The sequence below is a fragment of the Canis aureus genome, chromosome 4 (genome assembly GCF_053574225.1).
Source record: "Canis aureus isolate CA01 chromosome 4, VMU_Caureus_v.1.0, whole genome shotgun sequence".
In the NCBI taxonomy this organism is placed as follows: Eukaryota; Metazoa; Chordata; class Mammalia; order Carnivora; family Canidae; genus Canis; species Canis aureus.
Window position 1 is genome coordinate 13,339,067 of NC_135614.1, and position 26,225 is coordinate 13,365,291.

A 26,225-nucleotide genomic window follows, 5' to 3' on the forward strand; every position below is an offset into this window, starting at 1 on the left:
GCCTTCCCACTATATAAGTTGCTTTATAACAATATACCCTTGAGCCTCATGCCATCATTTGGTTTGAGTGCTCCCAGTTTGAGAACTGTCTTTTTGGTGTGTGCACAATAATCTTTTACTTGTCACTATTTTGTTCATTCATTGGTTTTACTTCATCTATTTCTGAACTTCTAACACCTTACTTTCAAGCGTACTTCTTAAATGAACAATCTTGACTAAGTGAAATGTTCCATACTATGGCCATTGTGATTCTAAGTTATCCTAGTAAGATTTTTGCTTTTTGTATATATCTATAGTTTCTAGGACCACATTTCTCAGACATATAATAAACAGATGTGCCAGAGGTGGTGTGCTTAATTCTTTGAAACTTGAGAATCCCATTTCTTTAGCTAAGCCTTGGGTCTCTTGGAACCAAATTAATACTTAGGAGGGATTGCCTATCTGGGTTAAGGATTTTGTGATATTTCTCAGTGTAACTTCTCCCATGAAAAAAATTTTGAGGCTGGTGTGTGACCTGGTGTCATTCTAACCTGTTCCATGACCAACTTATCCTAGCATAGGAGTCTTAAAGTTAAGTGGCAAGCACTCTAACAGCATTTAAGTGCTCAACTTGTGCCCACCAATTTTGCAGCTTTAGCTTCTGAGATTCCCATTAGCAACAGAGCTATCATTCCTTTCTTAAGATTTCTTTTTAATGGAAGAAACCTCATGGCTTTTAATGGTCTGACTTGTGCCTACTTACATTTTGATGTGCCATTGGTCAAAAAAGTCTGAATTTCTTCTCTTATTCCCCCAAGTCCCCAAGGAGTTTACACTGTGGGTTTTCCTTGAGGCTTTGTGAGTCCCCTAATAGCTGTCATTTTACTTTCTTTAGATTGAGGGGTACTCATCATTCTCCCTTGAAGTAATCCTAATTCAATCAAACTTACTGTTCCTGATGCCTGTACACAGTTCCTGAGATCTTAGTCTTACTACAAAAATTTGGAGTTTCTCACACCCAAATTTTCACTCTGTGAAATTCTAGGGTTTTTGCACACTCTAATTTTCCAGGTGGAAGGATTAGAACAAACTCAAAGAGTTTACAATGCAAAATATGCACAGCTCAATATAAGAGCAGCTTTCCAGGGATGCTGGAGAGTGGCGGAAGAGGCAGTAAACCAAAGGGCTCTCTAGATACCTTCCCCTTCATATCAGGGCCATCCTCAGAATCTTCAGTAGCTGTCTTTGGATACTCTTTTGTCACCAAAACTGTCAAATGATAAAACTAAAACAACTTAATAACAAATTTGATGTCCTTTATTCAAGGAAAGCAATATATTGATTGGGGGAATATAATGCCCACCAATCTTCCTAAAAGAATTTGAGCAACAGTGAGTTTTATAGAGTATTACCAGAAGCAATGTGCAAGCAGGGCATGCTTGGCCGGGAGGTTGGGAATTTTCTTATAAAGCTAACAGAGGTTCTATTTCCTAGGGTAAACTAGCTAAAGCTGAGTTGGAGGATTGTGATACTGGGTTTCCTTGACAGATGTTTCTTGAAAGTACAGTCTCAGGTGTAAGTTTGTGATATGGGCAGGGCTACTGGGGAGGCCTCCATTTTGTGAGTCCCAATATGTAAATTAACTTTAGCATCATAAAGCTGGGAAGTATTCCATGCAAATCAGCATAAATACAGTCACATTTAACTAAATGTAACAGCTGGAGTGGATGGTATTCAAATGTAAAATCAATAAAGTATACAATAACGTACAAAGGAGAGTCATAAGGCATTAGGGTCTGCAATGGTATTTATTTTTTCTTCTCTGCAGCATGTGGATAAAGGACACAGGGACTCCTGAGTGAGAAAGATTCATAAAGCAAAGAAGGTCTTCCTTTAATAAACTTAACACAGACGGAGGACTAGAGGCAAGAGTGGAGTGGCAGGATTAACCAGCTGTGCAAGAGGCAAGATTAGTCACCAGAAGAGTTGGGACTACCACAAATCTAAGTACCTCTCAGAAACCTCACATTTCTGCTCCTGTCCCCATGAGGGGCTAAGCCCTATAAAAGCCTCCACTTCTCCTGCTTATTCTGAGACTACAGAAGAACCCAAATAGGATGAAGTTCTGGTCATGAACACTTTGCTTTACTCCTAAATAGCACTGATATTTCAAACTGTCACATTTAGGCCCTGAAAAGTGTTTACCCTGGCCAGAGCCAGCCTGCTCCCTCAAGGCATGTGAAGCTTCTGATTTGACCATCATAACTCCTAGGATTAAGGAATAAGACACCTCTCTCAGTATTATGGGCCTCCTGGGCTTCTATGTTCACTCATCACTCAAATATGTAGTTCCTGTCAACTGCTACATTATATGCTCTCCCTATTCCTGCCCTCAGGGAGCTCATAGTGTAGTGACCAATAGTGGTGGTGCTATTGGGGGGTGACACAAACCATACACAGGTAATGACACTATAGTATGATCAATAGTACAATAGGATAAAGGTACATGTGAGATATTCTGGGAACATATAGAAATGGCAGCAAACCATTTGTGTCAATGAAGTAGCCTAAAGGACAAACAGAATTAGAGAGACAGAAGGTACCAAGGCAAACACGTAAGCAAGAACATGGCATGCTCAAGGAACTCAGAGTGGTCAACTAACTATGTCTGGGGTTAGAATCAAACAGGTGGGAATGGTGACCAATGAGGCAGGCAAGGCATAAGCAGAGGCCATATCAGATGAACCCTGTAAGTTTTGAAGAGTTTTGGCTTTATTATGAAGGCACTGGCAAGTCACTAAATATTAAGACATGTTCAGATTGACACTGGAGAAAGATTATCTGAAGCCTATGAGGCAGAAGGAGTAGGAAATGAGAAGGGAGAGCAGTCACTGTTTGAGCACCCAAGCAAGACATAATGCTCACCTGGCATCACCGAAGTGGTAATCAGAATGGAGAAAAACTGATCTAAAAGATATTAAAGAGGTAAAAACAACAGGCCTGATGATTGGCACAATGTGGCTGAAGGAGAAATAAGACAGACTGAAGATGATGCCACATCCGAACTTGGAAAATGTGATGAAAAATACACTGTTCCCTGAGAAGGAGGCAGGAGGAGAAAGAACACTCAGGGAGAGCTACATGTTAGTGCCCATGAAGCAATAGCAGACAGATGGGCTGGAGTAACAGAGACACATCAGGGATAGGAAAATAGATCTGGGAATGAGCATGAAGGTGGTTAAAGCTAAAAGTAGAGTGACACCATTCAGTACATGCAGCAAGAGAAAAGAGAATGCCGAGAGACACCAATATTTATGGTATTGATGATACATTGCTAAATAAAAAATCAAGCTGCAGGGGCACCTGGGTGGTGCAGTCAGTTGAGCGACTGGCTCTTGGTTTCGGCTGGGATCATGATCTCAGGGTCCTAGAATCTACCCTAGCATGGGACTTCACTCAGCAGGTAGTCTGCTCTAGGATTCTCTCTCTCTCTCTCTCCCTCTCTCTTCCCCTCCCCTCCCACTCATGTGCTCTTTCTCTCTCTCTCTCTTTTAAAAAAATCAAGCTGGAAAATGGCGTATGCAGTAAAAGCTCATGGAGAGAGGTAGAGGGGAAGATCGTGTGTGTGTGTGTAATTGTGTACTTTTGTTTTTTTTTTTGTGGGACACATTAATTTATAAGCTATTCTATTGCTTGAATTGCTTAATGAGTATGTACTACCTTTATAATTTAAAATAAGAATACTTGATTTTAAAAGCATTTAAGAGACAGACAAATGAATAGAAGACTACAAAGTCCAAGAAAGGGACAAAAATTCAGAGAAAAGGAAGCTGATTGCCTGACCCTACTTATGTCTTAATTTAATGGAATACTAAAAGATTTTAAGTTTACATGGAAAAAGTTTTTTAAAGATTTTGTTTATTTGTTAGAGAGAGAGAGTGCACAGCAGCTGGGTATGGCAGGCAGAGGGAGAAGCAGGCTCCCCAATGAGCAAGAAGCCTGATGTGAGACTTGATGCCAGGACCTTGGGATCATGAGCTGAGCTGAAGGCAGATGGTTAACTGTCTGAGGTGGAAAATTAAGGTAAAGCAATAAAAGAAATATTAAATGATAAAAATGCACTCAACCATATGACTTCCATCTTAAGACGTTTTATTTTATATATGTATATATTTTAAGACTTATTTTTTTTATTTTTTTTTTTTTAGAGAGAAAGAGAGAGTGTGCACTCACAACTGAGTGGAGGGGCAAAGGGAGAGGAAGAGAAGACTCCTGGAACAGACTATCCACTGGGTGTAGAGCCCAACTTGGGGCTCAACATGGGGCTTCATCACAGGATCCTGAGACCATGACCTGAGCCAAAACCAAGAGTTCAATGCTTAACTGACTGAGCCACCCAGGTGCCCCTGGAGATGTTTTAAATAATGATCTTTAAAATAGGGGCCACTGTTTCTTACAGTCTATTTATGTTAAGCTTTAATAAAGTTTCATCAGCAAAGAATAAAAAGATTATGACCAAAAGGGTCAACTCAGCAGTGAGTCAGAACCTGCAGATATGGCAACATGAGACGAAGCCTTCCTACAGGGTGTGGTCATATTCACAGCACACAAGTAAGAATGAAAACCAGATGGCACCTTCATTAAGTCTCTATTCCCTTCCTGGCCACATGACTTCTCCAGCCTATTACAGAAGGTAGTGACTTATTTCAAAAGATTTTATTCTTTATTTTTTAAAAGATTACTATAATCTAAAGAATCAGAAGTGCCAATTTCTATTATTTTAATGTAAATTAAATATGTATATTTTGTGTCATTTCCCTCTGAGATGTAAACTCCTTAAATAACTCTAATTACTACAGAATATTACCATCCTAGGAAAAGCCACTCTTTATTCTCTTTTTCACTGAGAAAGTGAACAGTTTGATGATACGGTATCTCAGCCATGTTATTTTCTGAAATTATTAAACTAAGTCTGTTATTCTTTGCTTTTAAATATTCCTCAATGTTTCATTCCACATGCTTCTTGTTTATTTTATTTAGTTTAGCAAAACTCAAATTATTCTTCTACTCCCAAAGCAGTCAGGAGAAAAATCCAAAATTAACTTCACAAATACTACCCCAGCTCCTCAAGCTTCTCCACTAATGTCAGGTACAAGGAGAATTAGGGATCCTCAAACTCAGAAAGCTCTACACTCGGTGAGCAGGTGGGCAAAGGCGGGGGCTTCTAGTTCTAGTTCTGATTCTAGTTATTAATTTATTAATAAACTCTGTGGCTCCAAAGTGGCTATTTATTCAAATATTTACTGAATTCTTTCTACAGTGCCAGGGATAGTCCAGGCTGTGCAATTATACTGGCAAGCAAAATAGATCAACAGTCAGGGAAAAAAAAAATGAAAGAACAGAGAAAGGGGAAAGGAAAGAAGGAAGGAAGGAAGGAAGGAAGGAAGGAAGGAAGGAAGGAAGGAAGGAAGGAAGGAAATGAAGGGAGGGAGGGAAGGAGAGAAGGAGGGAGAGAGGAGACAATAATTTCTAGGTTTTTGCTAAGTCAATGCAGATTTTTCCCTATTTCCTACCTTCTATAATAATAGTGTATAATCAAATCAATAAGCCCCAAAAGCACCACAAGATGTGAAATATCTTATGAGGAGCTCCTCTGTGCCTGGACCTTTCCTCCATTCACACTCTTTGTTCTCTCAAAGCAGTTTCCTCATTCCAGGGATGCCTTATTTATATCCCATCTTATTTCTATCCTGTCTTAGTCAAATCAGGCTGCTATAACACAAATGCGATAGATGGAGTGGCTTAAACAGCAATTTATTCCTCATGGTTCTGGAGGCTGGGAGTCGAAGATCAAGGAGCCAGCCAATTTGGTTCCTGGTGACAGCTCTCTTCCTGGTTTGCAGATAGATGCCTTCTTGCTGTACCCTCACATGTCAGAGAGAGAGAGAAGCAAGCTCTTTCATTCTCCTCTTACAAGGGCACAAATCTCCTAAAGGCTCCATCTCCAAATGCCATCACATTGGGGATCAGGATTTCAATAGATGGATTTTGGGGGCACATTAATTTTGGAGTCCAAACCACATGCCATGAGTCCTAGGGGGTCTCTTTCAAATCCCATCTCATCTGATGACTTGAGGCCACATCAAACAGTCCTGTCTCTCTCCTTTCTGTACTCTCCTCTCAATCCCCTTGGTGTTTAATCCTGTATAGCCTTGCTTTGCAGTATATGCAGAATCTGTGTTCTTGGTTCATGTCCCCACATTAAAATGTAAGTACCCCAAGCGAGAATGCCTATGTCTTGCATTTTTTTCATCCTCTTGCAGTGCCTCAGCACTGTATAAAATATTTGTTGATTCATTCGTTCAGTCATAACATGTCCACTGAGCACCAATGGCTAATGCTGAGGAGGAGCTGTTGGTAGATTTGGGAAACCTGAAGATTGGGACTAATTTAAGGGAAACGCCAGTTGAATTCCTGGCAAATAGGAACCACAAAATATTTTTACTGAAATGCCAGCTTCTCATTGCCTGCATGTTAATTTCTGTAAGTGGAATGAGGCTAAGAGTTTGGCCCAGGGAAGGGTCTTGAACAGCTGTTTTACTGAATAAATAAGAAACTGCCAAACACCAACAGCAGCTTGCATTTGCAGTATGTAAACTTCTCAGACTGCTCTCCCATCCATTAGCATAACTTATCGAGTATGTTTCTTAAATGAGGGCATCCTAAGTACTTGGAAATAGGCAGAGTTTCAAGTGTTTCTCTGTCTATGTTATTAAGTCTAACAATTCTTCATAGAAGATGGTCATATAAAATTTAGCCCACATATTTTCTTATAAGTTCTGAGCCAATGAAAGCTTTAGGACTTCCTATAGAACACTGAACTCCATCCAGGTGCTGAACAAAACACAGCACTGGACCAGAGTGTTACACGGCTTTCCACACTGGACTCCAACCATGTTCCTGTGTTAACAAGGGGTATGTGTCTTTCACTCTGTTGAGCCATTGAGAACTATTAAGAAAGTCTAATTGTTCTCACAAAATGTGGGAATAGCTAACCCATAAGAGAATCATGTCATTCCAACATTCTCCTTTTAAAGACTTGGTGGAAAGGGTGCCTGACCCAGTTGCAAGACTCTTGATCTCAGGTTTGGAAGTTCAAGCCCCATGTTAGGTGTAGATATTACTTAAAAATAGAATCTTTAAAGAGAAAGAGAAATAAGTGGTGGAAGTATGAGATCCCTGCCTTCCTCTTTAAAATATATGGTTTTGGTTTTGGTTTTTGGATTTCTCTTGAGGGAGGCTGCAGAAGGCAGTGGAAGAAGGAAGGGAAGTAATACTATCTCAGAAACCAGAAATGCCTACAGGGATTTTAATTGCACAGAAACCTATTTTAAAAAGCATTTTATAACTGGAATTAAAATAAACTGAAGTGAAAATGGAATACTATGTACTATACTATCTCAAATTAAAAATAAATTAACAGCAGTAAGAAAGTAAATCCTGACAGGAAAATTATTCTAAGCTATCTAAAGAGAATAGACATATCAAAAATAGTGAATCTTATAAATGCCTAATGTTCACTTCCATTATGGCTTTTCATCTATTATAACAGTACTGTAGTTAAAAGATGCCTGGTCTTTGATATTAGCCCCCTCAGTAATGCCCCAGGGATGAGACTTTGGGGGGAATCCCACAAATGTGCAAATATTAGCTCCCTCTTCAAAGATCTCCATCTACAATGTTAGCACAAAACAGGACCAATTCCTCAGAGACTGAATCTTGTCTTACCAAATGCTGCCCAATCTCTGTGTCTAATTTCCCAATCAACAGTGATTAGGGCTGTTTTTTTTTCTAAGTCTTTCATCAGGCTCTTCAACCACAATAGGGTATATAAAGTTTTTGCTTCAAAGAGTGTCTCTATTTAGAAAGCATGCTTCCTTCTACATAATAAGAGTAGATGATACATGAGGGCTGAACTAAATATTCTAAGTAAAGGTAACCCAAGGAAAGTTTGCATGCAGACCTGGGAAAAGTCTAAGAATGATCTATTAAACTCAAATACTAATTGTAATACCACGCATGCTGAGAAAGTTTTTAACCTGAAAGAAGTTGGTTTTTTGGTTTTTTGGTTTTTTCAATTTGGAAACCCAGCAATTATCCAGAATGAAGAAAGAATGAACTAATGCCCAGAACACGTGAACTCAAAAGCATTTGGAGCACAAAATATATCTGGCATTTCAAAGCCCAAAGCCACAGCTCCAGGCTCCGAACAAGTTTCCATAAAGCTTAAGATAAAAGAGACCCTGAAGGGAGACAGGATTCCAGCTCCCCACACCCCCACCCTCGGGGGAGTAACTAGGTGAATAAGTGAAGAAAGCAATTCTGTGAATCTGGTCACGCTGTGAGTTAAAGTATCTTCATTACCCATACGGTGCTTCCTCCCTCTGAGTCCAGTCCCAGGCACAGGAAAGCCAGCCTTCAGGTGCTGTGCTGCCAGGGTGGGCCCACAAGCTGCAGAGGGCCACACTGGACACATTCTCCATAATTTCACCTGAATTGTGAATTATTAACATGACACAGTTTTCTGGGACATCAAATTTAAGTGAAGATTTAGAGAAAAAAATTCTTTCTCCAGGGTGCTCACGTGGCTCAGTGGGTTGAGCACCTGACTCTTGGTCATGGTCTCAGGACCATGAGATCAAGCCTCAGGTGAGCTTTGTGTTCAGTGAAGCATCTGCTTGAGATTATCTCTCCCTCTCTCCCTCTCTCCCTCTGTCCCTCCCTGACTCACTCACACGTGCTCTCCTTCTCTCTGTAAAATAAATAAATAAATCTTTTTAAAAAATCATTTTTCCATTAAAACAGCTATATGAATAATCAGCATTTGTATAACTGTTTTTTAAAGATTTTATTTATTTATTCATGAGAGAGAGAGAGAGAGAGAGGCAGAGACACAGGCAGAGGGGGAAGCAGGCTCCATTCCATTCAGGGAGCCTGACATAGGACTCCATCCCAGGTCTCCAGGACCACACCCTGGGCTGAAGGCAGCACTAAACCACTGAGCCACCCGGGCTGCCCTGAGCCACCCGGGCTGCCCTGTATAACTTTTTAAGATGACATGTGTACACCAGTCAAGATGTTTAGTTTCAGACAACAGAAACAAAGTCTATCTAATTTAGGCAAATCATGAACTTATTAGAAAGCTTACAGACTAACCCAAATGGCTGGAGAACTAGCCATGAGGCTTTGAGGCCAAAACTGTGCTCAGAACTGGTCCAACGTGGACACTTCTGCCTCCAATGAGCAGTCTGCATTTCTGATGTTGCTGACTCTAAGACCATTAAGTTATTATTTTATTTTTTAAGGAAAAAAATAAATAATGCTGTTCATCAAAATCTATCACAACATTGATTTTAATCAATTTTAAATTTTAATTTGATTTTAATCTCAGCAATTTTAAAATTTGGGGAATGTGTGAATCGTAGGAGTGATCAAACGTGGTCAGCTCTACAGTGTACAATACTCACACTCACATCACACACTAGTGACACACACCACCATCATGACCAGGTCTCCTCTCGCCACATCCATTCCCACAACAAGTTCTGCCCATGTCCTAGCTGGAAGGGAGGCTGGAGAAAAGCTGGCATTTCAGTTTGTATAGTGCAAAAAAGAAAAACAGATCCTGCTTTTTTTCCTCCTATGGGAAAATTTTCAAGCACAAAAACAGAGTTCAGATGCTGGGCAGCCAAAAAAGAATGACAAACATCCCCAATAGGCAGATTTCAAAGAAACTCCCTCTTATGGTAAAAGTTCAGTGTCCTCTGAGGTTAGAATTCAGAAACTGAGAAAAATGTTTGAGAAGCACCAGAAGAGGCAAACTCTTTCGGATGAAATCCAAAGCCCTTACACTCCAGCCCTACAAACTGTTCCAGTCTAGTTTCCAACACCCCACCCTACACACACCCTGAGTGCAGGGATGACTAATTAGGTGGCAGCTCTTCAACCACTGCCATTATCACTCACGTCTCCACTCATGATGCATTCCCTCAAATTAGAAAACCTCTCCCCCTCCAAAATTTTTCTGGACTTCAATAACTCCCACTTCATGACTTGAACCAAAACTCACCTTTTGTGGGAGCTTGCAGACAGCCCCATCTTTGTGATCCCTTAGCACATTAGACATCTCTCCGTTGTGAAAGGAAGAGGGCTCCATGCAACACCTGAACAAAAAACTGCATTTATTGCTTACTAAAGAAAGGGAGAGCTACACATCATCAGGCGGTCTCCTTGAGAAAAGCAGAGTGCTAATCTTGTACAAGGCTGGGAGACCCTCAGAGCTCAGGGCCTGGGAGATGTCCAGAAGCTGACATGTTTAGGCAGCAGCTGACCTCCAGCTGCACAAGCAGAGCTGGAGTACAAGTGTTGCTGGCTGGGCTGACCTGCAGAAGTGTATCACTAGAGTTAAGCTGCTCCTGACAGTTTGACTTTACAACCTTGTATGGTGGTGGGTGTGGGAGCTGCGGTCGCAGATGGGCTAGCTGGCAGAAGTGTGAATGATCGCTGTACCAGCCATGGAACAGGTTCTGATCTTTACTGGTAACCACACAACAACTGGTCTTCCCCTTAAGAGGATAGGGACCTTTCACTCTCACAACTGGGACAATATATTAGAGTACAGTAACCACAGGAATAGCTAGCATTCTAACATTTACTGAGCTCTTACTATGTACTAGGCCTTACAGTAAGTATTTTACAAGGATTATCTCATTGAACTCTTGAACCTTATCAGTTGGAAGATGCAACTATCCCTCATTTCATAGATGGGGAACTGTAGGAGCCTCCCTGAGATTCCGGCTCAAAGAGAATGGCAGCTGAGGTCCAGCTCTTACCCAGCACACAGAAAGGACTCTGCTGAGTGTTGCTATTGCTGTGGCCCTAATGACAGCACACTCACCTTAAGAACAAGCAGCAGGTCTCCCCACTTGGTGCCACAGTAATGCTGAGTGGTTCAGGGCCTCTCATTTACAGGCCTCAATATCTGCTGTCAGAAAGAGTGCCTGAATCATCTAGTAGTTCAAAACCTGATCTGAAGGTCAACAAGCTCTGTATCTTGCCATCTAGCCATGGCCAAAGTCAACAATGAATCCAACACCCTGCACAAACTGTCAATGACACCTGGCATCCATGATGGTAAGAAAGCAAGGCTTAAGAGAATACATTCCCCCTGGTTTCTAACTACTTTGAAGCCAATTCTCCATTCCTGATACAATTACCAATCCTAAAAGTTGGTTGACAACATGCCTCATCTCCCCCAAGGTGACAATGTTCCAGAATCCTAAAACCCTAACAGAAACACCAGCTGCAGGAAACAAGCAGCTGATTATTTTGCCACTTCCTGCTTACGTGCATATACCCAAACAGGACTGCCCCAATCACCACTCCTAAGGAAAGCACTCCCATACCATCTGAAAAAATTAAGTCATATGAAACATACCAAACCATAACTAAACCACAGCACTCTGCTGTCATTAATGGCGAAGACACATTATTAAAATATCTCTGTTTCCTTCTCATCACTCCTCAGCAAGTGCAGTAAGAAATCCATCTGCAATTTATTCCTTTATTTAAAAATATCCCAACAAATGAGAGGAATCCTTTTTCTTCTCCTGATCCCAGCCAGGTCTTATCCTCCAAGGTCCTAGACACATCCACAATCTGTGATAATCTCTTTGGTGTGTGTATTAAGGTACCCACATATTTAATCCATCCCCAAATCAACAGAAAGCATGAATCAATTTTTAATACAACTGTAAGAAGTAATACCCAGGAATACCATTAAGTTAGTCATTCAATTTGCGTGGCCTTGAATAATTTACTGGACTTTTCTGTGAAAAGGAATGAGTACCAGCACCTAAGGTAGACATGACAATTAAATGATTATTATAGATGGCACTCAGTACAAAGCTGTGCACATGGTCACTGCATTTAATATGATGTATTCTTGGGGTGCCTGGGTGACTCAGTCACTTAAGTGTCTGCCTTTGGCTCAAATCATGATCCCAGGATCCTGGGATAGAGCCCCGTGTCAGGCTCCCTGCTCAGCAGGGGAATCTGCTTTTATCTCTCTCTCTCTCTCCCTGGTGGTGTTCTCTCTCTCTCACTCACTCTCTCAAATAAGCAGATAAAATCTTTATAAAATATATTGTATCCGGGATCCCTGGGTGGCGCAGCGGTTTAGCGCCTGCCTTTGGCCCAGGGCGCGATCCTGGAGACCCAGGATCGAATCCCACGTCAGGCTCCCAGTGCATGGAGCCTGCTTCTCCATCTGCCTGTGTCTCTGCCTCTCTCTCTCTCTCTCACTGTGTGCCTATCATAAATAAATAAAATTTTTAAAAAAATATATATTGTATCCTTGGAAGCTGCTGAGAGTAGATCATATGCCTTCTTGCTACACATATATACATTGGCTACAACAGAGCTCACCAGATTCCTATCCTGTACATGGCTCAGGAAAGGCTCTAACATCCAGATGCTGGTTCTTCCAGATGCTTTGTCACAGTAGAAACCAGTCATTGAGTTCCCACCCTGCTTTTTAGCAATGGGTGGAAGTGGGATAGTTAGAGATTTAATAGGGAGTTATATTTTCTTTTATCTCTATTTCCATCTTGACATTTCACATTAGGTAGAAATGGCTACAGCTGTCAAAGTCTTTATTAGTAACCAGTAAAACAATAAGCAATATTTTAAAAGGAACCCTAAATCATTAGTATTTGCCTGCTTTTATTCAGAGCTAAATTAATTCAGCCTTCTGTTCAATCCCTTTGTCCTTCAGGGAGAGCAATATCCGGTCCTCAGAGGACAAGGCTCTCTGGTTCCTAAATTAAGTGTCAGTTTCAGTTTGTGGCAATGCTGAGGGAGAAACTGACAGAGGTGGGAGGGAATCTCACCCTCCTGTAGAGCCCCATGATTTTCCTCTGGTGGTTTTTAAGTCTAGTAGGTCACACTTGCAGTATGGTTAGTGTTTTCTAGCTTAAAACTCACTAAAATTGGGGCATCAAGGAGACTTAGTTGGTTGAGCATCTGACTCTTGATTTGGCTCAGGTCATGATCTCAGTTGTAAGATCGAGCCCCATGTCAGGCTCTGCACTAGGCATGGAGTCTGCTTAGGATTCTTTCTCTCCCTCTGTTCCTACCCACTTGTGTATCTCTCTCTCTTAAAAAAAAAAAAAAAAAAAAAAAAAAAAAAAAACCACAACACACTAAAATCCAACCACGCCCCCACAACATGGAAGTACCGATTGAGAGAGCTTTAAACTTTGGCAGTATTCCTTTGGTTACTGAATGTTAGTTATAGCTGAAAAGTCTAAAAATCTAACATTGGAGATGTCCCTGGCACATACAACATTACCAAGCTAAGCAGCCATAATATTGTAGTTCAAAGTGCTAATGAACAAGAGAAGCAGAGTCGAACATCTCTGTTTCTACAAAAACCCCCTAATGGTGGCTACAACTGATTGAACCGTAGACGTTGCAGAGGGCTCAGCTATTAAAAAAAAAAAAATAAAAAAAAAAAAAAGATTCATAACAAAACTAAGCTGGGCTTTATTGAGGGGTAAGGCAAAGTTCCATCATGACTCAAAGACCACCAGGTATCTGGGTCTGGAGGCAACCACATAATAAAAAAATGCTCAAAATAGTAAAGCCATCCTTGTGTATGACACTGGCCTCAGTAGAGCAGTAGTTTTCATGGTGGCAATCCCCTGTCTGGCAACTTAACTCCGTAGGAGTAATGCTTAAAATATGACACTCTTGTTGTCTGTGTCTTCCATTAGTTATATTGTTTTTGATGATTTTTGTTTGTTTTTGATGATTTAAACACAAAAACTGGCTCATCAAAGTCAGACTTTCTATTGGCTTGATGACAGCCACTGTTCATGGCAAGTAGGTCCCAGTGGAATAAATGGTTTTCAGACTTCAAGGGCAGATTTTCAATTTTTTTTTCTCTTCTATCCAATTTTTAGGAGTTTATTATCCCTAGAGAGTGGACTGTTTTTTCCAGGGTGTTCCATGCTGTTCAGATGCTAAATATATAAAATAATGACTACAATTTTTCTCCTAGACCTAGAGAAGCTGCTGACTTCCCTTCCTATGCCTTCTTTTCCTACTCTAGAAGGATTGAAGCAAATAAAAAAACATCCTGATGTATCAGGCTATAGGCACAACTGGTTACTTTTATCTTCATGGGAGAAGGTAAGTGAGGTCAGATGTTCATGCCATTCATTCTTGATGGAGTTGAACAAATTTAGTAAATAAAAACAAATCATTTCCAGTTAAATTTCAATGCCAAACAATAAATAATTTTGCATTATAAGTATGTCCCATGTTGATATTTGCTTGCACAAAACTCCCATTTCTATTCAAAACAATATCAACATGGGAAACTTACACTACAAAATTATTCCTTGTTTATCTGGAATTCAAATTTAGCTGGGCATCCCATATTTTATCTGGCAGCTACATGTCTTGCAAAATATGGAGCCCAAAATTGCAGGCTTGAGGTTGATATGTTATGTCTCAGTCCCAAAGTGATATTTAACCATGTTTGATAAAGTTTGGATTGGCAATCCTTAGTTACCCGAAATGTCAGTTCATTATGTTTCTGCTATCCAGACTTCCCAGCTTTGCTTCCAAGCTCCAAAATAGGCTGTCTAAGTCCCTGCTAAGCTGTGTTCTTTGCCTAAAGAACACCCTGCTCTTGGATAAATATCACCAAGTGCATGAAGATGTGAATTTGCATATCTGTGTGTATGCAGAAACTCAGTTCCCACATCTGACAATATCCAAATTGTCAAATCCACTTTCTATAGGAAGTATTATTTTTGGATGGGATTTTTAAATGTCCCTTAATCATGGTACCATAGGTTTAGCGGGCATAATCCAGTCACTACAATCTTCTGGCAAGAGTAAAAGCACAATTATTCCTAAAGAAAATAATAAAATTAGTGAACTCTGAAATTTCACTTGACAATAGAGAGAAAAAAAAAAAAAAAACGGTAACTAAACCAATTTTTTTTCCTGACAATAATGAAGAAGGTATTTAATTTGAAGAAAGGGTACTTGTAGAAAATTCAAATTTCTGCTCAAAACAATAACAGTATGTATTTGGTGATACTTCATTAGCCTAATTAATCTTCTTCTTCTAGTCCTTGACATTAATAACAATACTTCAGTACTATAAAGGGCTAGAAGAGCAAAAGACCAATTAACTTCTTCTTGCTTTAGGTTATATGCTAGAAGCTGTAGAAGTAGTAGAAGCTGTAGAAGTCATTAGTGCTGCTGACTAGTAATTCATTAGGGTACACTGGCAGGATTGTACTTCCCAGTCAGTCTCTTGTATTATGCAACTACAGTGAGGGGAGAAGCACATGACCAGCTCTGGCCAATTAGCAAATAACGCAAATACCATATGATGATTCAGGCCTGACGCTTCTAATTATTGGTGCAGAAACTCTCCAAAGCTCCTTTTCCTCTCTGACTTTGAAACCAGCAATGTTCAAGACCGACATTGCTTAGTTAGTCTGGGCCTTTAATTGACTACCATGATCAGACACTTCCTGGTGACCAATGAGGATATGTAACATGCAATAAGTGTACTTTTGTTTTAACTACCATGTATTTTTGTTTAAACTGCTAAAGTTTTGAATTATTTGTTATTTCCGCAAAGCACAGTCTGGCCTAACTCAGGGGGAATACAATTTTTGAGGTTTCAGTGCATATCTAGCCAAATGAGTTTTTAAAACATTCTATACACAATTTTTAGCCCCCTGAAACTTGTTGAACGTTTAACGTTATATCGTCATCTCTTTTAATTCTCAACAAATTCTTAAGGTAGGCACAAAATACCATCTCTCCTTTATAGATGAAAAACAAACACTTAAAGAGCTAGTAAGTAAATGCTTAAAACCATAGAGGAAGTAAGTGGCTGAAAAAGAATTTGAATCCATAACCATTTGGATCTACAGACCATGCTTTTCATTACCTCACTATTCTACCATTCAAGTATTTAGCCCTGGGATTTACTTAAAAGTTTCTACATAGTAGAGGGACAAGACTTGGAACCCCATAGAGGGGCAGCAGGTTCCAAGAGGGACAAAGATGTCCCATGGATGTTACTCTTCTTTCTATGCTATGCATTGGTAGGTCTTGACTATGGGCTGAATTTATAAGCTATGTAATGTTAGAAATCATTTTTGGAACAATGTCATGAAAATCGGAAGTTCTTTAATTTAGAATTTATTTATCTATGCAAAAGATGCAAAGATGCAGAGGGAGAGGCATAACAGGACAATTTTAAGAGCCATTCCATGTGGGTGCCATCTGCATATCTGTTAAATATTCTAGGCAGCATATAAATAGAGATCAGTTCTTGCTATTTTCTGTTGCTACAAATTGGTTCAAAAGAACCAATATCATCAATACCTTCTTCATTTTTTTAAGGGGAATTCTTCTGTAACTTCCATCATAGATGGACTATTACTTAGATAATAGGGATCTGAGTACTACAATGCCAAACTCAAATTTCCCATTGCTTGTAAACTTTTCCCAAACCAGCTATGTTGTTTTGAACACAAACTCCATCTGGGTGATTTTTTTTCTAACTTTTGAGATTTGATGCCCAGGCAAATAAGTCACATTGCTTAATTTTAAGATTCCTTAAAAAGAAAAATAAAAAAAATAAAAATTCTAAGATTCCTTTCTGACAGTATTTAGGCAGAATATATTTGTATATTTCAAAAAAAAAAAGTAAAAGTTATTTTACAGATTTCCAGGTTTCTAAAAATATCTTTCTCCTTCAGCTTAGTCATTTAACAAGATTGGTTATTAATTTAAGAGGAGTATCAGAATCTGATCACCATGAGAAACCAGAAACCCCAAAATTAACTTATATGGCCTCACTTTGGAAGACACTGAATTCCTCAGATTTCTGTCCTCCCTGAATCTCAACCATTTTACTCTTGGAGAAGTGAAGGATGACTTGGAAGATAAACCCAGAGGAACACTTTTCTTTCTGACCAGTTAAAAATACTCCCAAAAATCTATAACAGGAATTGAAGTAAAACCTCTAAACTGCAGCTGCAAAATCATACAAGAGAAATAATGTAGCACAAACTCACATGTCAAAACAAATATCTAAGGCCAATAGTTAGACGCACAATGAACTCATCCTTTTGACACACTCCAAAAAAGCAAGCCCTCAAAGGCATATTCAGAACTGAAACGTCTTCCTATCACTTAAAAACAAGTGAAATTCTATTTGAAGTTCATTTTAGCTTTCCAGTGCTCTCAATTTCAAAGTCAATCAGCTGTACTGGTTTTCTTGCTTTACAGTTTGCACTTGCTTAGTGGTTCAGTAACACATTAAGAAAAATGTACATAAAGTAGATCTATAATTAGAAACAGAATCTTAGTTCCTTGGGGGGTGAGGAATAATCCAGAATTAACTACTGACTTTTAGAGTCTAACACAGAAAGAAGTAGACCTATACCCTCCAAAAACAGAAATATAGTAAATACTTCATAGTTAGGTTATTTTGCCTGAAAAGTGTTTAGGGGTTTTCATTTCTGCAGAAAAATTAAAATGCAGATTTCACAATCAGACCTGTATTCCTTTCCAGCCTCTTAACACATCTACTGGAGCCAAATGGAGGAAACGTAATGCTGATGTACACCAGACGGAACAGCTGGTCTCCCCAAGGAAGTGGATTAGCAGCATGATTGCAGTACACAGCTCACTGCAGAAATGCTCTCTATACAGCCTCCTAAGTTTTTGTCTTCTGCTGAAATAGCCACCAGAGGGGAGGACAGAAGGTTGGTGCACTGCCTGATGCCAGCTGGTCTGGAGTGAAGATGGTAAGACTTAATCTACCAACACTAAATCTAAATGCCCTCTGGACAGTTATGAGGTCCAATACAGGAAGTTGATCCCATTAGTCAAGTCCAACCATCCCCAAATCATGTTGTTAGGGATTAATACTATAGTACTATGGAATTCTTTCTAATTTTTCACAAAACATTACAATATACATAATCTACTGCCTTTTCAAAAACTGGATGTTTTTACTTCTAATTCATAGAAGAATGTCAATAAATATGAACTTTATATTAAATAGCAGGTTTGCACATTTTTATTGGTTAATCAGGCAATAATGAATACAAGAAATTAACGTGAAACAAATAGTCCTAGAAAAAGGTAGATATGGGATGCCTGGGTGGCTCAGGTTGAGTGTCTGCCTTCAGCTCAGGGCATGAAACCGGAGTCCTGGGATCGAGTCCCACATCAGGCTCCCTAAAGGGAGCCTGCTTCTCTCTCTGCCTGTGTCTGTCTCTTTCTCTATGTGTCTCATGAATAAATAAATAAAATCTTTTAAAAAAATGGTAGATATTATACCAGGAACAGGAAAATCTGATCAAGACTGGTGGTCACACACAATAAACAGAAAATACTTGTGGAGGGAGTCTCATAGTAAATCAACCCCAAAGTTGTCCAAGATGACAAATTACCCAGATATCCTAAAGGGGAAAGCTGAAAGCTCCAGAGGACACTGCTAGTCATAATGAGATATAACAAGGCACATCTACATTTTTATTGAGATATAAATGATATATAACATTGTATTAGCTTCAAGTGTACAACATAATAATTCAATATATGTGTATGTTGTGAAATGATCACCACAATGTCAAGTTAACATTCATCACCATACACAGTTACAAGTTTTTTTTCTTGTATGAAATCTTTTAAGATCTACTCTCTTAGCAATATTCATAGTCACCATATTGTATACTATATCCCTAGGACTTACTTATTTTCTATCTGTAAGTTTACACTTTTGACTACCTTCACCCATTTTATCTACCCCCCATATTTTGTGTAATATATCACAAACTATTACAACAAATATAATCTATTGCCTTCAATAAGTTCTCCTTCCTAGAAAGAGTAATAAACTGCTTTGTTAAAGAATTTCTGCTTTAACACAAACTCACGATTCCTATTTTATCTTCAAGTTAATCATATCAAAGCATCAATAAAACCTGACCTTTCAGGAGACAAATCATTGAATGTTTCCTTTCCAAGCCATTATTTTTTAATATCCTACCATTTAGGAAGACGGGGATAAACAAGCAGAAAGGAAAATTGCAATTGATCATGGTTCAAATAGTCTCCTTATTTTAATATTTAATTATTTGATGACATTCTTGCATTATCTTCCTCATTGCTGGACTTTTATTGGATCAGCAAATATATTTAAAGCTTTATTCTTTTAAATCATTCCTGTATAGTGGGTGTAAAACTGTAATTAATTATTCATACATGCACACAAAACCTCTGATTCTGCTACTTCATCCAGGTCTCCTCAGAGAAATGGCAAGACCAGGATTAAAGAAAGGTTGCTCAGAGTGAGATTTGAATTTGATCCTCCAAAGATAAAATTTCTGAATCTGACTTTGGGGTTGATCAGAAAGGTATGAAAGATTAAAACTTTCAATGGATACTATCTGGCCCATTATCCCTTACCCATATTCCCATTCCCAGCCTGGCTAGGACCAGACTGAATATCCACTCTGGGGTGCTGAAGACAAAGTTTGTGACAAGAGAACCCAAAATGGCAATAGCTAAACATTTACCATGGTTCCCTTCAGCTTCAATTTGGGTTGTTTTTAAATTCATAAAGGTTGTGCCCACAGAGTCTTCACAAGTGCTTTTGGGGAATGATGATCAGAACAAACCAGTCAGAACTGTGTCTTGATGGTGACAACAAGGGTTGGGCAGGATTTGAAGCATAAGCTTCAGGTCCCCCAAATTAAGTCCAGCTTTACAAACAGAACCACTGTGTCTATCACAGTGCATTGTAAATCTGCTTAATGTTACATTTACTCTGATTGAAACTCTTATGAAATAGCTCTATCAACTTCTATATTTGTTCAAGTCCTTGTGGCATTTTGCCTGATGCTATTAGCCAACAACACTATAGTATTATCAGAAATAATTATAGTGATTATTTAAAATGCTGACTTGTTCACAGCTTTACTTCTTCCATTTGAATCTAGCATCGTCCAGGCTAGTGGTTTTCAATCAGAGGTGTACATAAGACTTTCCTATGGAGTTTAATAAAAATGCAGACGTCTAGGACCTACATCATACTTAATGAATATTTTGCTTTACATTCTTGGCATGTTCTTTCAGGATTATTATAAGTCCAGGTTTTTCCCTCTGTAAAAACTGCACTCATCTATTTTTGTAAAATCAGAAGTAAACTCCCTGACTTCTTTAAAAATAGACTTACTTGTTTATCCTTTGAAACATTCTAATTTGAGGGCAATGATTTTATTATTGTTTTGCATGTCACATTTATTCATTATTCTTATTATGAGCTCTCATCAGACTTTTCACATCTGAAAACGATTCATAAATTAATCACGACCAGCTTCAGTTTCTGTCATCTATACATGCTTGTTTTCCTTAGATGCTTGCCTGCAGGTTCTACTATCAGCTTCAAGCCAGAGTTTGTGTTTTCAACAAAGAATACTTTCAACAGTCCCATGGTAAAGGACCAGATGCTTCAAACAGTTGACATTTTCAAGAACAGACTCTGGGGTACAGGAATCGGATAACACCACTGGGCTGAGTCAAGATTTATGGAAGCTGACAGCTTTATGCTTCTGCTAACCCAAGATCAACAGGAACAAAAATTAATTGTGTCAGACTGAATGGACTAGACTGATAAGGGAAATTTTACTGTAGTTATTTGTTTGGAATATTGTTATTTTGATGTTCGATTTATTGGATCTATAAGAAAGTCCTTTTCTCTACTTCACCTCACAACTGAGTAGATTCTTATATTAACTGTATTTTATTATTTTCTGTATTCTTCATGTTCTAGCCTCTGGAGCCACACTCACTTGGAAATAAATTCTCCTAGGGCTACCCAATTCTTAGAACATAATTGACTTGCCCAGGAGAGAACCTTTCACATGCAAACTAATTAACCCAGAGTAACTTGGAACCAACTCTCTTCTATCTGGCTCATATACTCTGAAAGGCAATATTCCTCTGCCCTAATCATCTGAACCAGGTACCAGAGAGTCCTTATCCCTCAGAGTCTACTGAAATGAATCAACCAGTCAGTCCTTAGACTGCTTTATCTGTCTCACCTTCATTTTCCCATGGAAACCACATACAGGCCTTGCTTTCTACCTTTTCCTTCTGCTTCCTGACCAACCCTGGTGTTTTCCCTCTGTGGCCTTGCATGGCATGACATGCTCCCTCTCCTCTTCAGACCTACGAGTAGAAATCTTTTCAAATGGCAGTCATCTTCATTTATTGCCCTCACCATACGTGATTAATAATAATTTTTTAAAAACTTGTATTTTAAAACTGTTTCATTCGTGTAAACTGAAATGAAATATTTAAAAACTATATCTGAGTCTCACTGATCCCAGAGTTCAGAAACTCACCCTGTATCCTTACTTTTCATTACAATGGGGTTATTTCATATATTCAATAATAACCTGTCTTCCTTTTTCCAGAATAAAATTGAAAAATCTGTTATGCAACCAATATCTTGACTGGAATGCCATCTTGAGAATGATTTTCATTGAATCAGATAGAACAGGCCACTTTTAAGGAACAAATATGGCTTTACTTGTGAAGCCAATGCCTACAGAGGCCTCCTAGGATAACTGGCCTGCTATTTGGCTTACAGGGTCCAAACTTACAGGTGGTAAAGATGGTCATTTCCTGCCAAGCTAGAAACCTAATGTTATTTTGGGGACCTCAGGAGAGGAATATATCCAAATGCATAGGTACTGCAATTGAAATATAGTGGAGATAGTTTCTTGAATTTAGTTCCTTGGGATTTCAAATAATGGAGGCACTAAAAGTCCAATCCGAGATCCTTGTGAAAACTCCCAGAGAAAAGTTAATTTTGTAATTATTCAATAGTGAATGGCTTTCGATTTTGCAAAGCATGTTTTAAAAGGCCTATATGGTAAATTAACACTCTTGCTATACCTATGTAAATTCTCAAGTCAAACCTAATGAGACTAGCCTTATTTTGTGATTAAGAATAACCTTTCTTTGAGATTATTATGACCCTCGAGGGAGGAGGAGAATGTAAAGAAAAACTATAAATGACTGAAATTTAACGGATGCCCTGGTTAACTCATTCTGGATAATCTTTGCTTCTATCTATGACTAGGCTATTTTACAAGGCTGTAGACATAGAAGTGAACTTGTATATATTGATGGCAAGCAAATAATTCCTTGTGTCCAAGGGACAATAACTGATTATCACCAATGGATATTATAAGTTTTGCCAATTTTGTGTCCATTTGTAAATTTATTTCTGTATTTCTTATCAGATTACAAATATGCATACTTTGCATTCTGTTTTGATCTGGTTGTAATATCTTATTGATTCCCTCATTAATTACTAATTTAAGTAAAATCTTTGATACATCTTTATCTCATATCTATAGAAGTCATGATTATAGTCTTTTTTTATTAGTCTTTTAAATGTAAATTTTCACAACTGCATAAGATCACACTTATATTTCACACACAAAAAAAGATGACACAATCATATATATACCTCTCTTACCAGTTTCAAATTACTCAAGAAATAATATTGAGTGACTATCAAATGCTACAGATCCAAAGGTAGACAAAGAGGACTGAATCGATGACCTTAAGAAACTAGCATCCTATGGAGCTAACATTTACTCAAACATTTGTCTAGCTTCTGTGGTCAATATCATAAAGCTTTAAGGCAGAAAAATATATACTTAAAAAATTCTCCCCCAAGTAATCTTTTCTAAATAAGTAATTACTGGTTAGCAGCACAATAGCTCAGCAATGGAAAAAAAAAATTCCAAAGTGAAATCATGGGTTTTACATAAAAATTAAGATATGAGTAGTATAAAGGGCTAGGTAAATCACTAGACTTATAGTTGGAAGATCTGCATACCTTTTGTTAGAAACACTGTGCTTTTATGGAAAAGACCTTCCACTCAAATTCTTCCTAATCTATTTAAAGAGGTTATGTAATCCCTCTAATCCTTAGTTTTTCCATTTGAAGAAAAAGATAATACCCATTCCACCGGATTGTGGTAAAACATGTTACATGCCTGAACACAGGAAATGCTTGAATACGTGTAAGCTGATCTTATTAACAATATTATTTATTGATATTTATAGATTCAGTTCTTGCTCAATAGTCAACCAATGCTAATTCTCTCTCCCCAAAGAAAATAGGAAGAATGAAATATATTTCAAATTTCTCCCAAATATGAAAGATCTAAATATTATCAAAGTTCTCTTAGTCACTGGAGGAGGTGGATCTCATTGAGTGGATAGAGATGTTAGGAATGAACTGGAAATTTTACCTGCAACCCAGGATTCCAATGCTGTACTATAAGCAAAGATAATACAGGCATATATCTCTCCAGAAATCTTCCTGTGTGTGTGAGCAATGGATTGGAATGACATGCCCACCTTATAACAAGTGACAACTGTGTAATTTCTGAGAACCAGGCTATAGGATGACAAGAAAGAAGGCACTAATGCCCAAAGTGTCAGGTGACCAACCCTAAGGAGGAATTCAAGATCAGAGCCTCCCTGAGGCTCTGCATCACACTCTGCAGGCAGTGGAGTATCTGTATCCTCTCCAGCACCACACTCCTAATCAGATTAAGTGCTGGGTGCACTCAGTAATAGGCAGGGTCTCAGTTTATCATAACTCAAAGAGTATTTTGCATTCACTTCTTTCTGAAACAACTCAGTTTAAAATGATTACAACATAGCTTTATGAATGCAGAGGGCACTTTCATTTTATTGCAAAATTAACTGACTAAATAAGAGGTCCTAATGCCAAGGAGTAATAAGATAAAAATCATAAGACAAATAAGAAAATGACAAGGTCAAATAAAATATTCAACCAAAGTTCTTCTAACAGGGAGATTACCTGGTGTCCATTTGCTTTAGAGGACTGGACTTAAAGTTATATAATTAATCTACTACACGTAGGACCTCCCACATTATTTTTAAGGTTTAATTTAACAAAAAAAAAGAAAAGCAAAGTTAATTAGTATTAATGAAGCATCCATGCCCCCAAAACTGTGTTAGGTGCACTACAAGTATAATCTCATTAACCTCCTAGTAAGATAAAAGTGGATTATATTCAATCTATTTTTTAAAGGCATCATAAATTATGAGGCGTTTTTTTTAAGATTTAAAAACATCACATTTTTTGTAACATCCCTCTACAACTAGAGAGAGTTTTTGAAAAATTATAATATATAAAGGTACTACCCAAATCAAGTTGGAAAAAAAGTTTCATTCATTCAAACACTTCTTGATTTCAAAGAACTGGATACTACACACACACACACACACACACACACACACACACACAGAGGCACATGCGCACTTGAATATTTACCCAAAGCTACTAAAAGGCAGGCTAAAGTGAGTGGCTCTGGGTAAACTTGGGACTTTTGACTTGCTGACAAGAAACTTCCAAGTCTGGGGCAAGAGGTACATAACCTGGGTAAGTGAAGATGGCTGGAGATCCTCCTCCACTCTTCCCTGCAAGAATGCAGCAGCTACTGGGAGCCAAAGTCAAAGTCCAGGGTTTAAGGTATTAGTTTGAAAGGGCGCTAAACTACCAGCCTGCGGAGTCCCCGGCGCTGGGAGTGCCATCCACGCGTCCCAGGACGGCGGTGGGTGCACTGACCCATCCAGCTCACTCATCACCTGCTGCCAGAGCGGTGGCCCCGCGGGAGAAGCACCCACTTAGCAAAGGCCTGAGGAAGGAGAGCCCGTTACCTGACTTTCTCCGTGGCTCCTCGCGCTCTCCGCCTTGAGCAGGGTCTTGGGCTTCCTGGACTTGAAGTTGCCCATGCTGGGTCGCAGCGCGCCGTCCACCTGCAGGATCTGCTCTACATGCTGCTGCGGCTCGCGGCAGGGCGGCCCGGGCTCCTCTAGGAGCGCCCGGGCGTCGGGGTAGTTTTCTTTATTGTCTTCATCTCTAAAACAGGAAAGACCCAATTTAGAAAGTACCCAAAAAAGTAATAAACTGCTGCGGGAAAGCGGGCCTGGCACGCTCATTGCTGCTCTATTTATATGATATCTAGCAAAATGTTTAGGGTAGACTTAGTTTCACAGGAACAAGAATCTAAAAAATGTGAATTTCACTCTTTAGATCACATTCCCTTCCTGTGTTTACTGGTGGATGCATACTTTTTTTTTTTTAGTTGTAACTTTGTGCCTACTATCACACTTGTTTTTAATTTTTCACATCAAGGTGTTTTCATGTATATATTTTCATGGATGTATTTTTTCTGCGACAAAAATACGAGATTCGGGTTCGAGATTGTCTGCCCAGTTTTACAGATTAAGAGTCTAGAAATCAGGGGCGCCTAGGTGGCTCAGGTCATGCTCTTGGGGTGAGGAGATCAAGTCCCAGGGTAGCTGTGAGCTGGGTGTGGAGCCTGCTTAGGATTCTCTCTCTCTCTCTCCCTCACTCCACTCTCTCTCTTAAAAAAAAAAAATTCTAAAACTCAAAGATTAAGTGAAGTGCCTAATAGAGGGCTAATTCACCTAGACCTCGAGTGGTAGATAGGTCTACAGTCTCTGCTGCATATATGTACTTGATTCAAGGCAGGATACTTGCTCCCATGTTTAGAATCATCTCCCTACAATTTTCAAAGGCCTCTAGAAGTTTAACAAGGTCTATTTTGATAGACAACCTGTTACTTGGATAAACTATAAAACAAGTACCATATCCTACCCAACCAAACCATCTGAACAACACCTTCAGTGCACACTCAAAGATCCTGTTGTCTGGGTTCCATTCAGTGTGGACTTGCTGGAGGTGACTACAAGGGCTGGTGTCACCTTCATGCATTTAGTGCCAGGATGGCGCTTTTAATTTTCACTAACAAAGCAAATTCATACAATATAATCCTATTGTTTCAATTTCCTCAAAAATAGTGACATAATACCTTTATTTTTTTTTATTTTTTTTATTTATTTATGATAGTCATACAGAGAGAGAGAGGCAGAGATACAGGCAGAGGGAGAAGCAGGCTCCATGCACCGGGAGCCCGACGTAGGATTCGATCCCGGGTCTCCAGGATCGCGCCCTGGGCCAAAGGCAGGCGCCAAACCACTGCGCCACC

General features: G+C 39.0%; 1 protein-coding gene across 8 annotated transcripts in view; it reads right to left on the reverse strand.

Annotated features, from left to right (window-relative positions):
* FAM13C (family with sequence similarity 13 member C) overlaps positions 1-26,225 on the reverse strand; it is a 250,838-nt gene that overhangs the window by 109,984 nt on the left and 114,629 nt on the right. For all 8 annotated transcript variants that reach the window (XM_077894598.1, XM_077894597.1, XM_077894596.1 and 5 more), the window contains one exon: positions 24,871-25,072. In XM_077894598.1, the coding sequence (XP_077750724.1) occupies positions 24,871-24,945 (75 nt within the window). In that variant the 5' untranslated portion in view covers positions 24,946-25,072. The remainder of the gene's footprint in view (positions 1-24,870; positions 25,073-26,225) is intronic.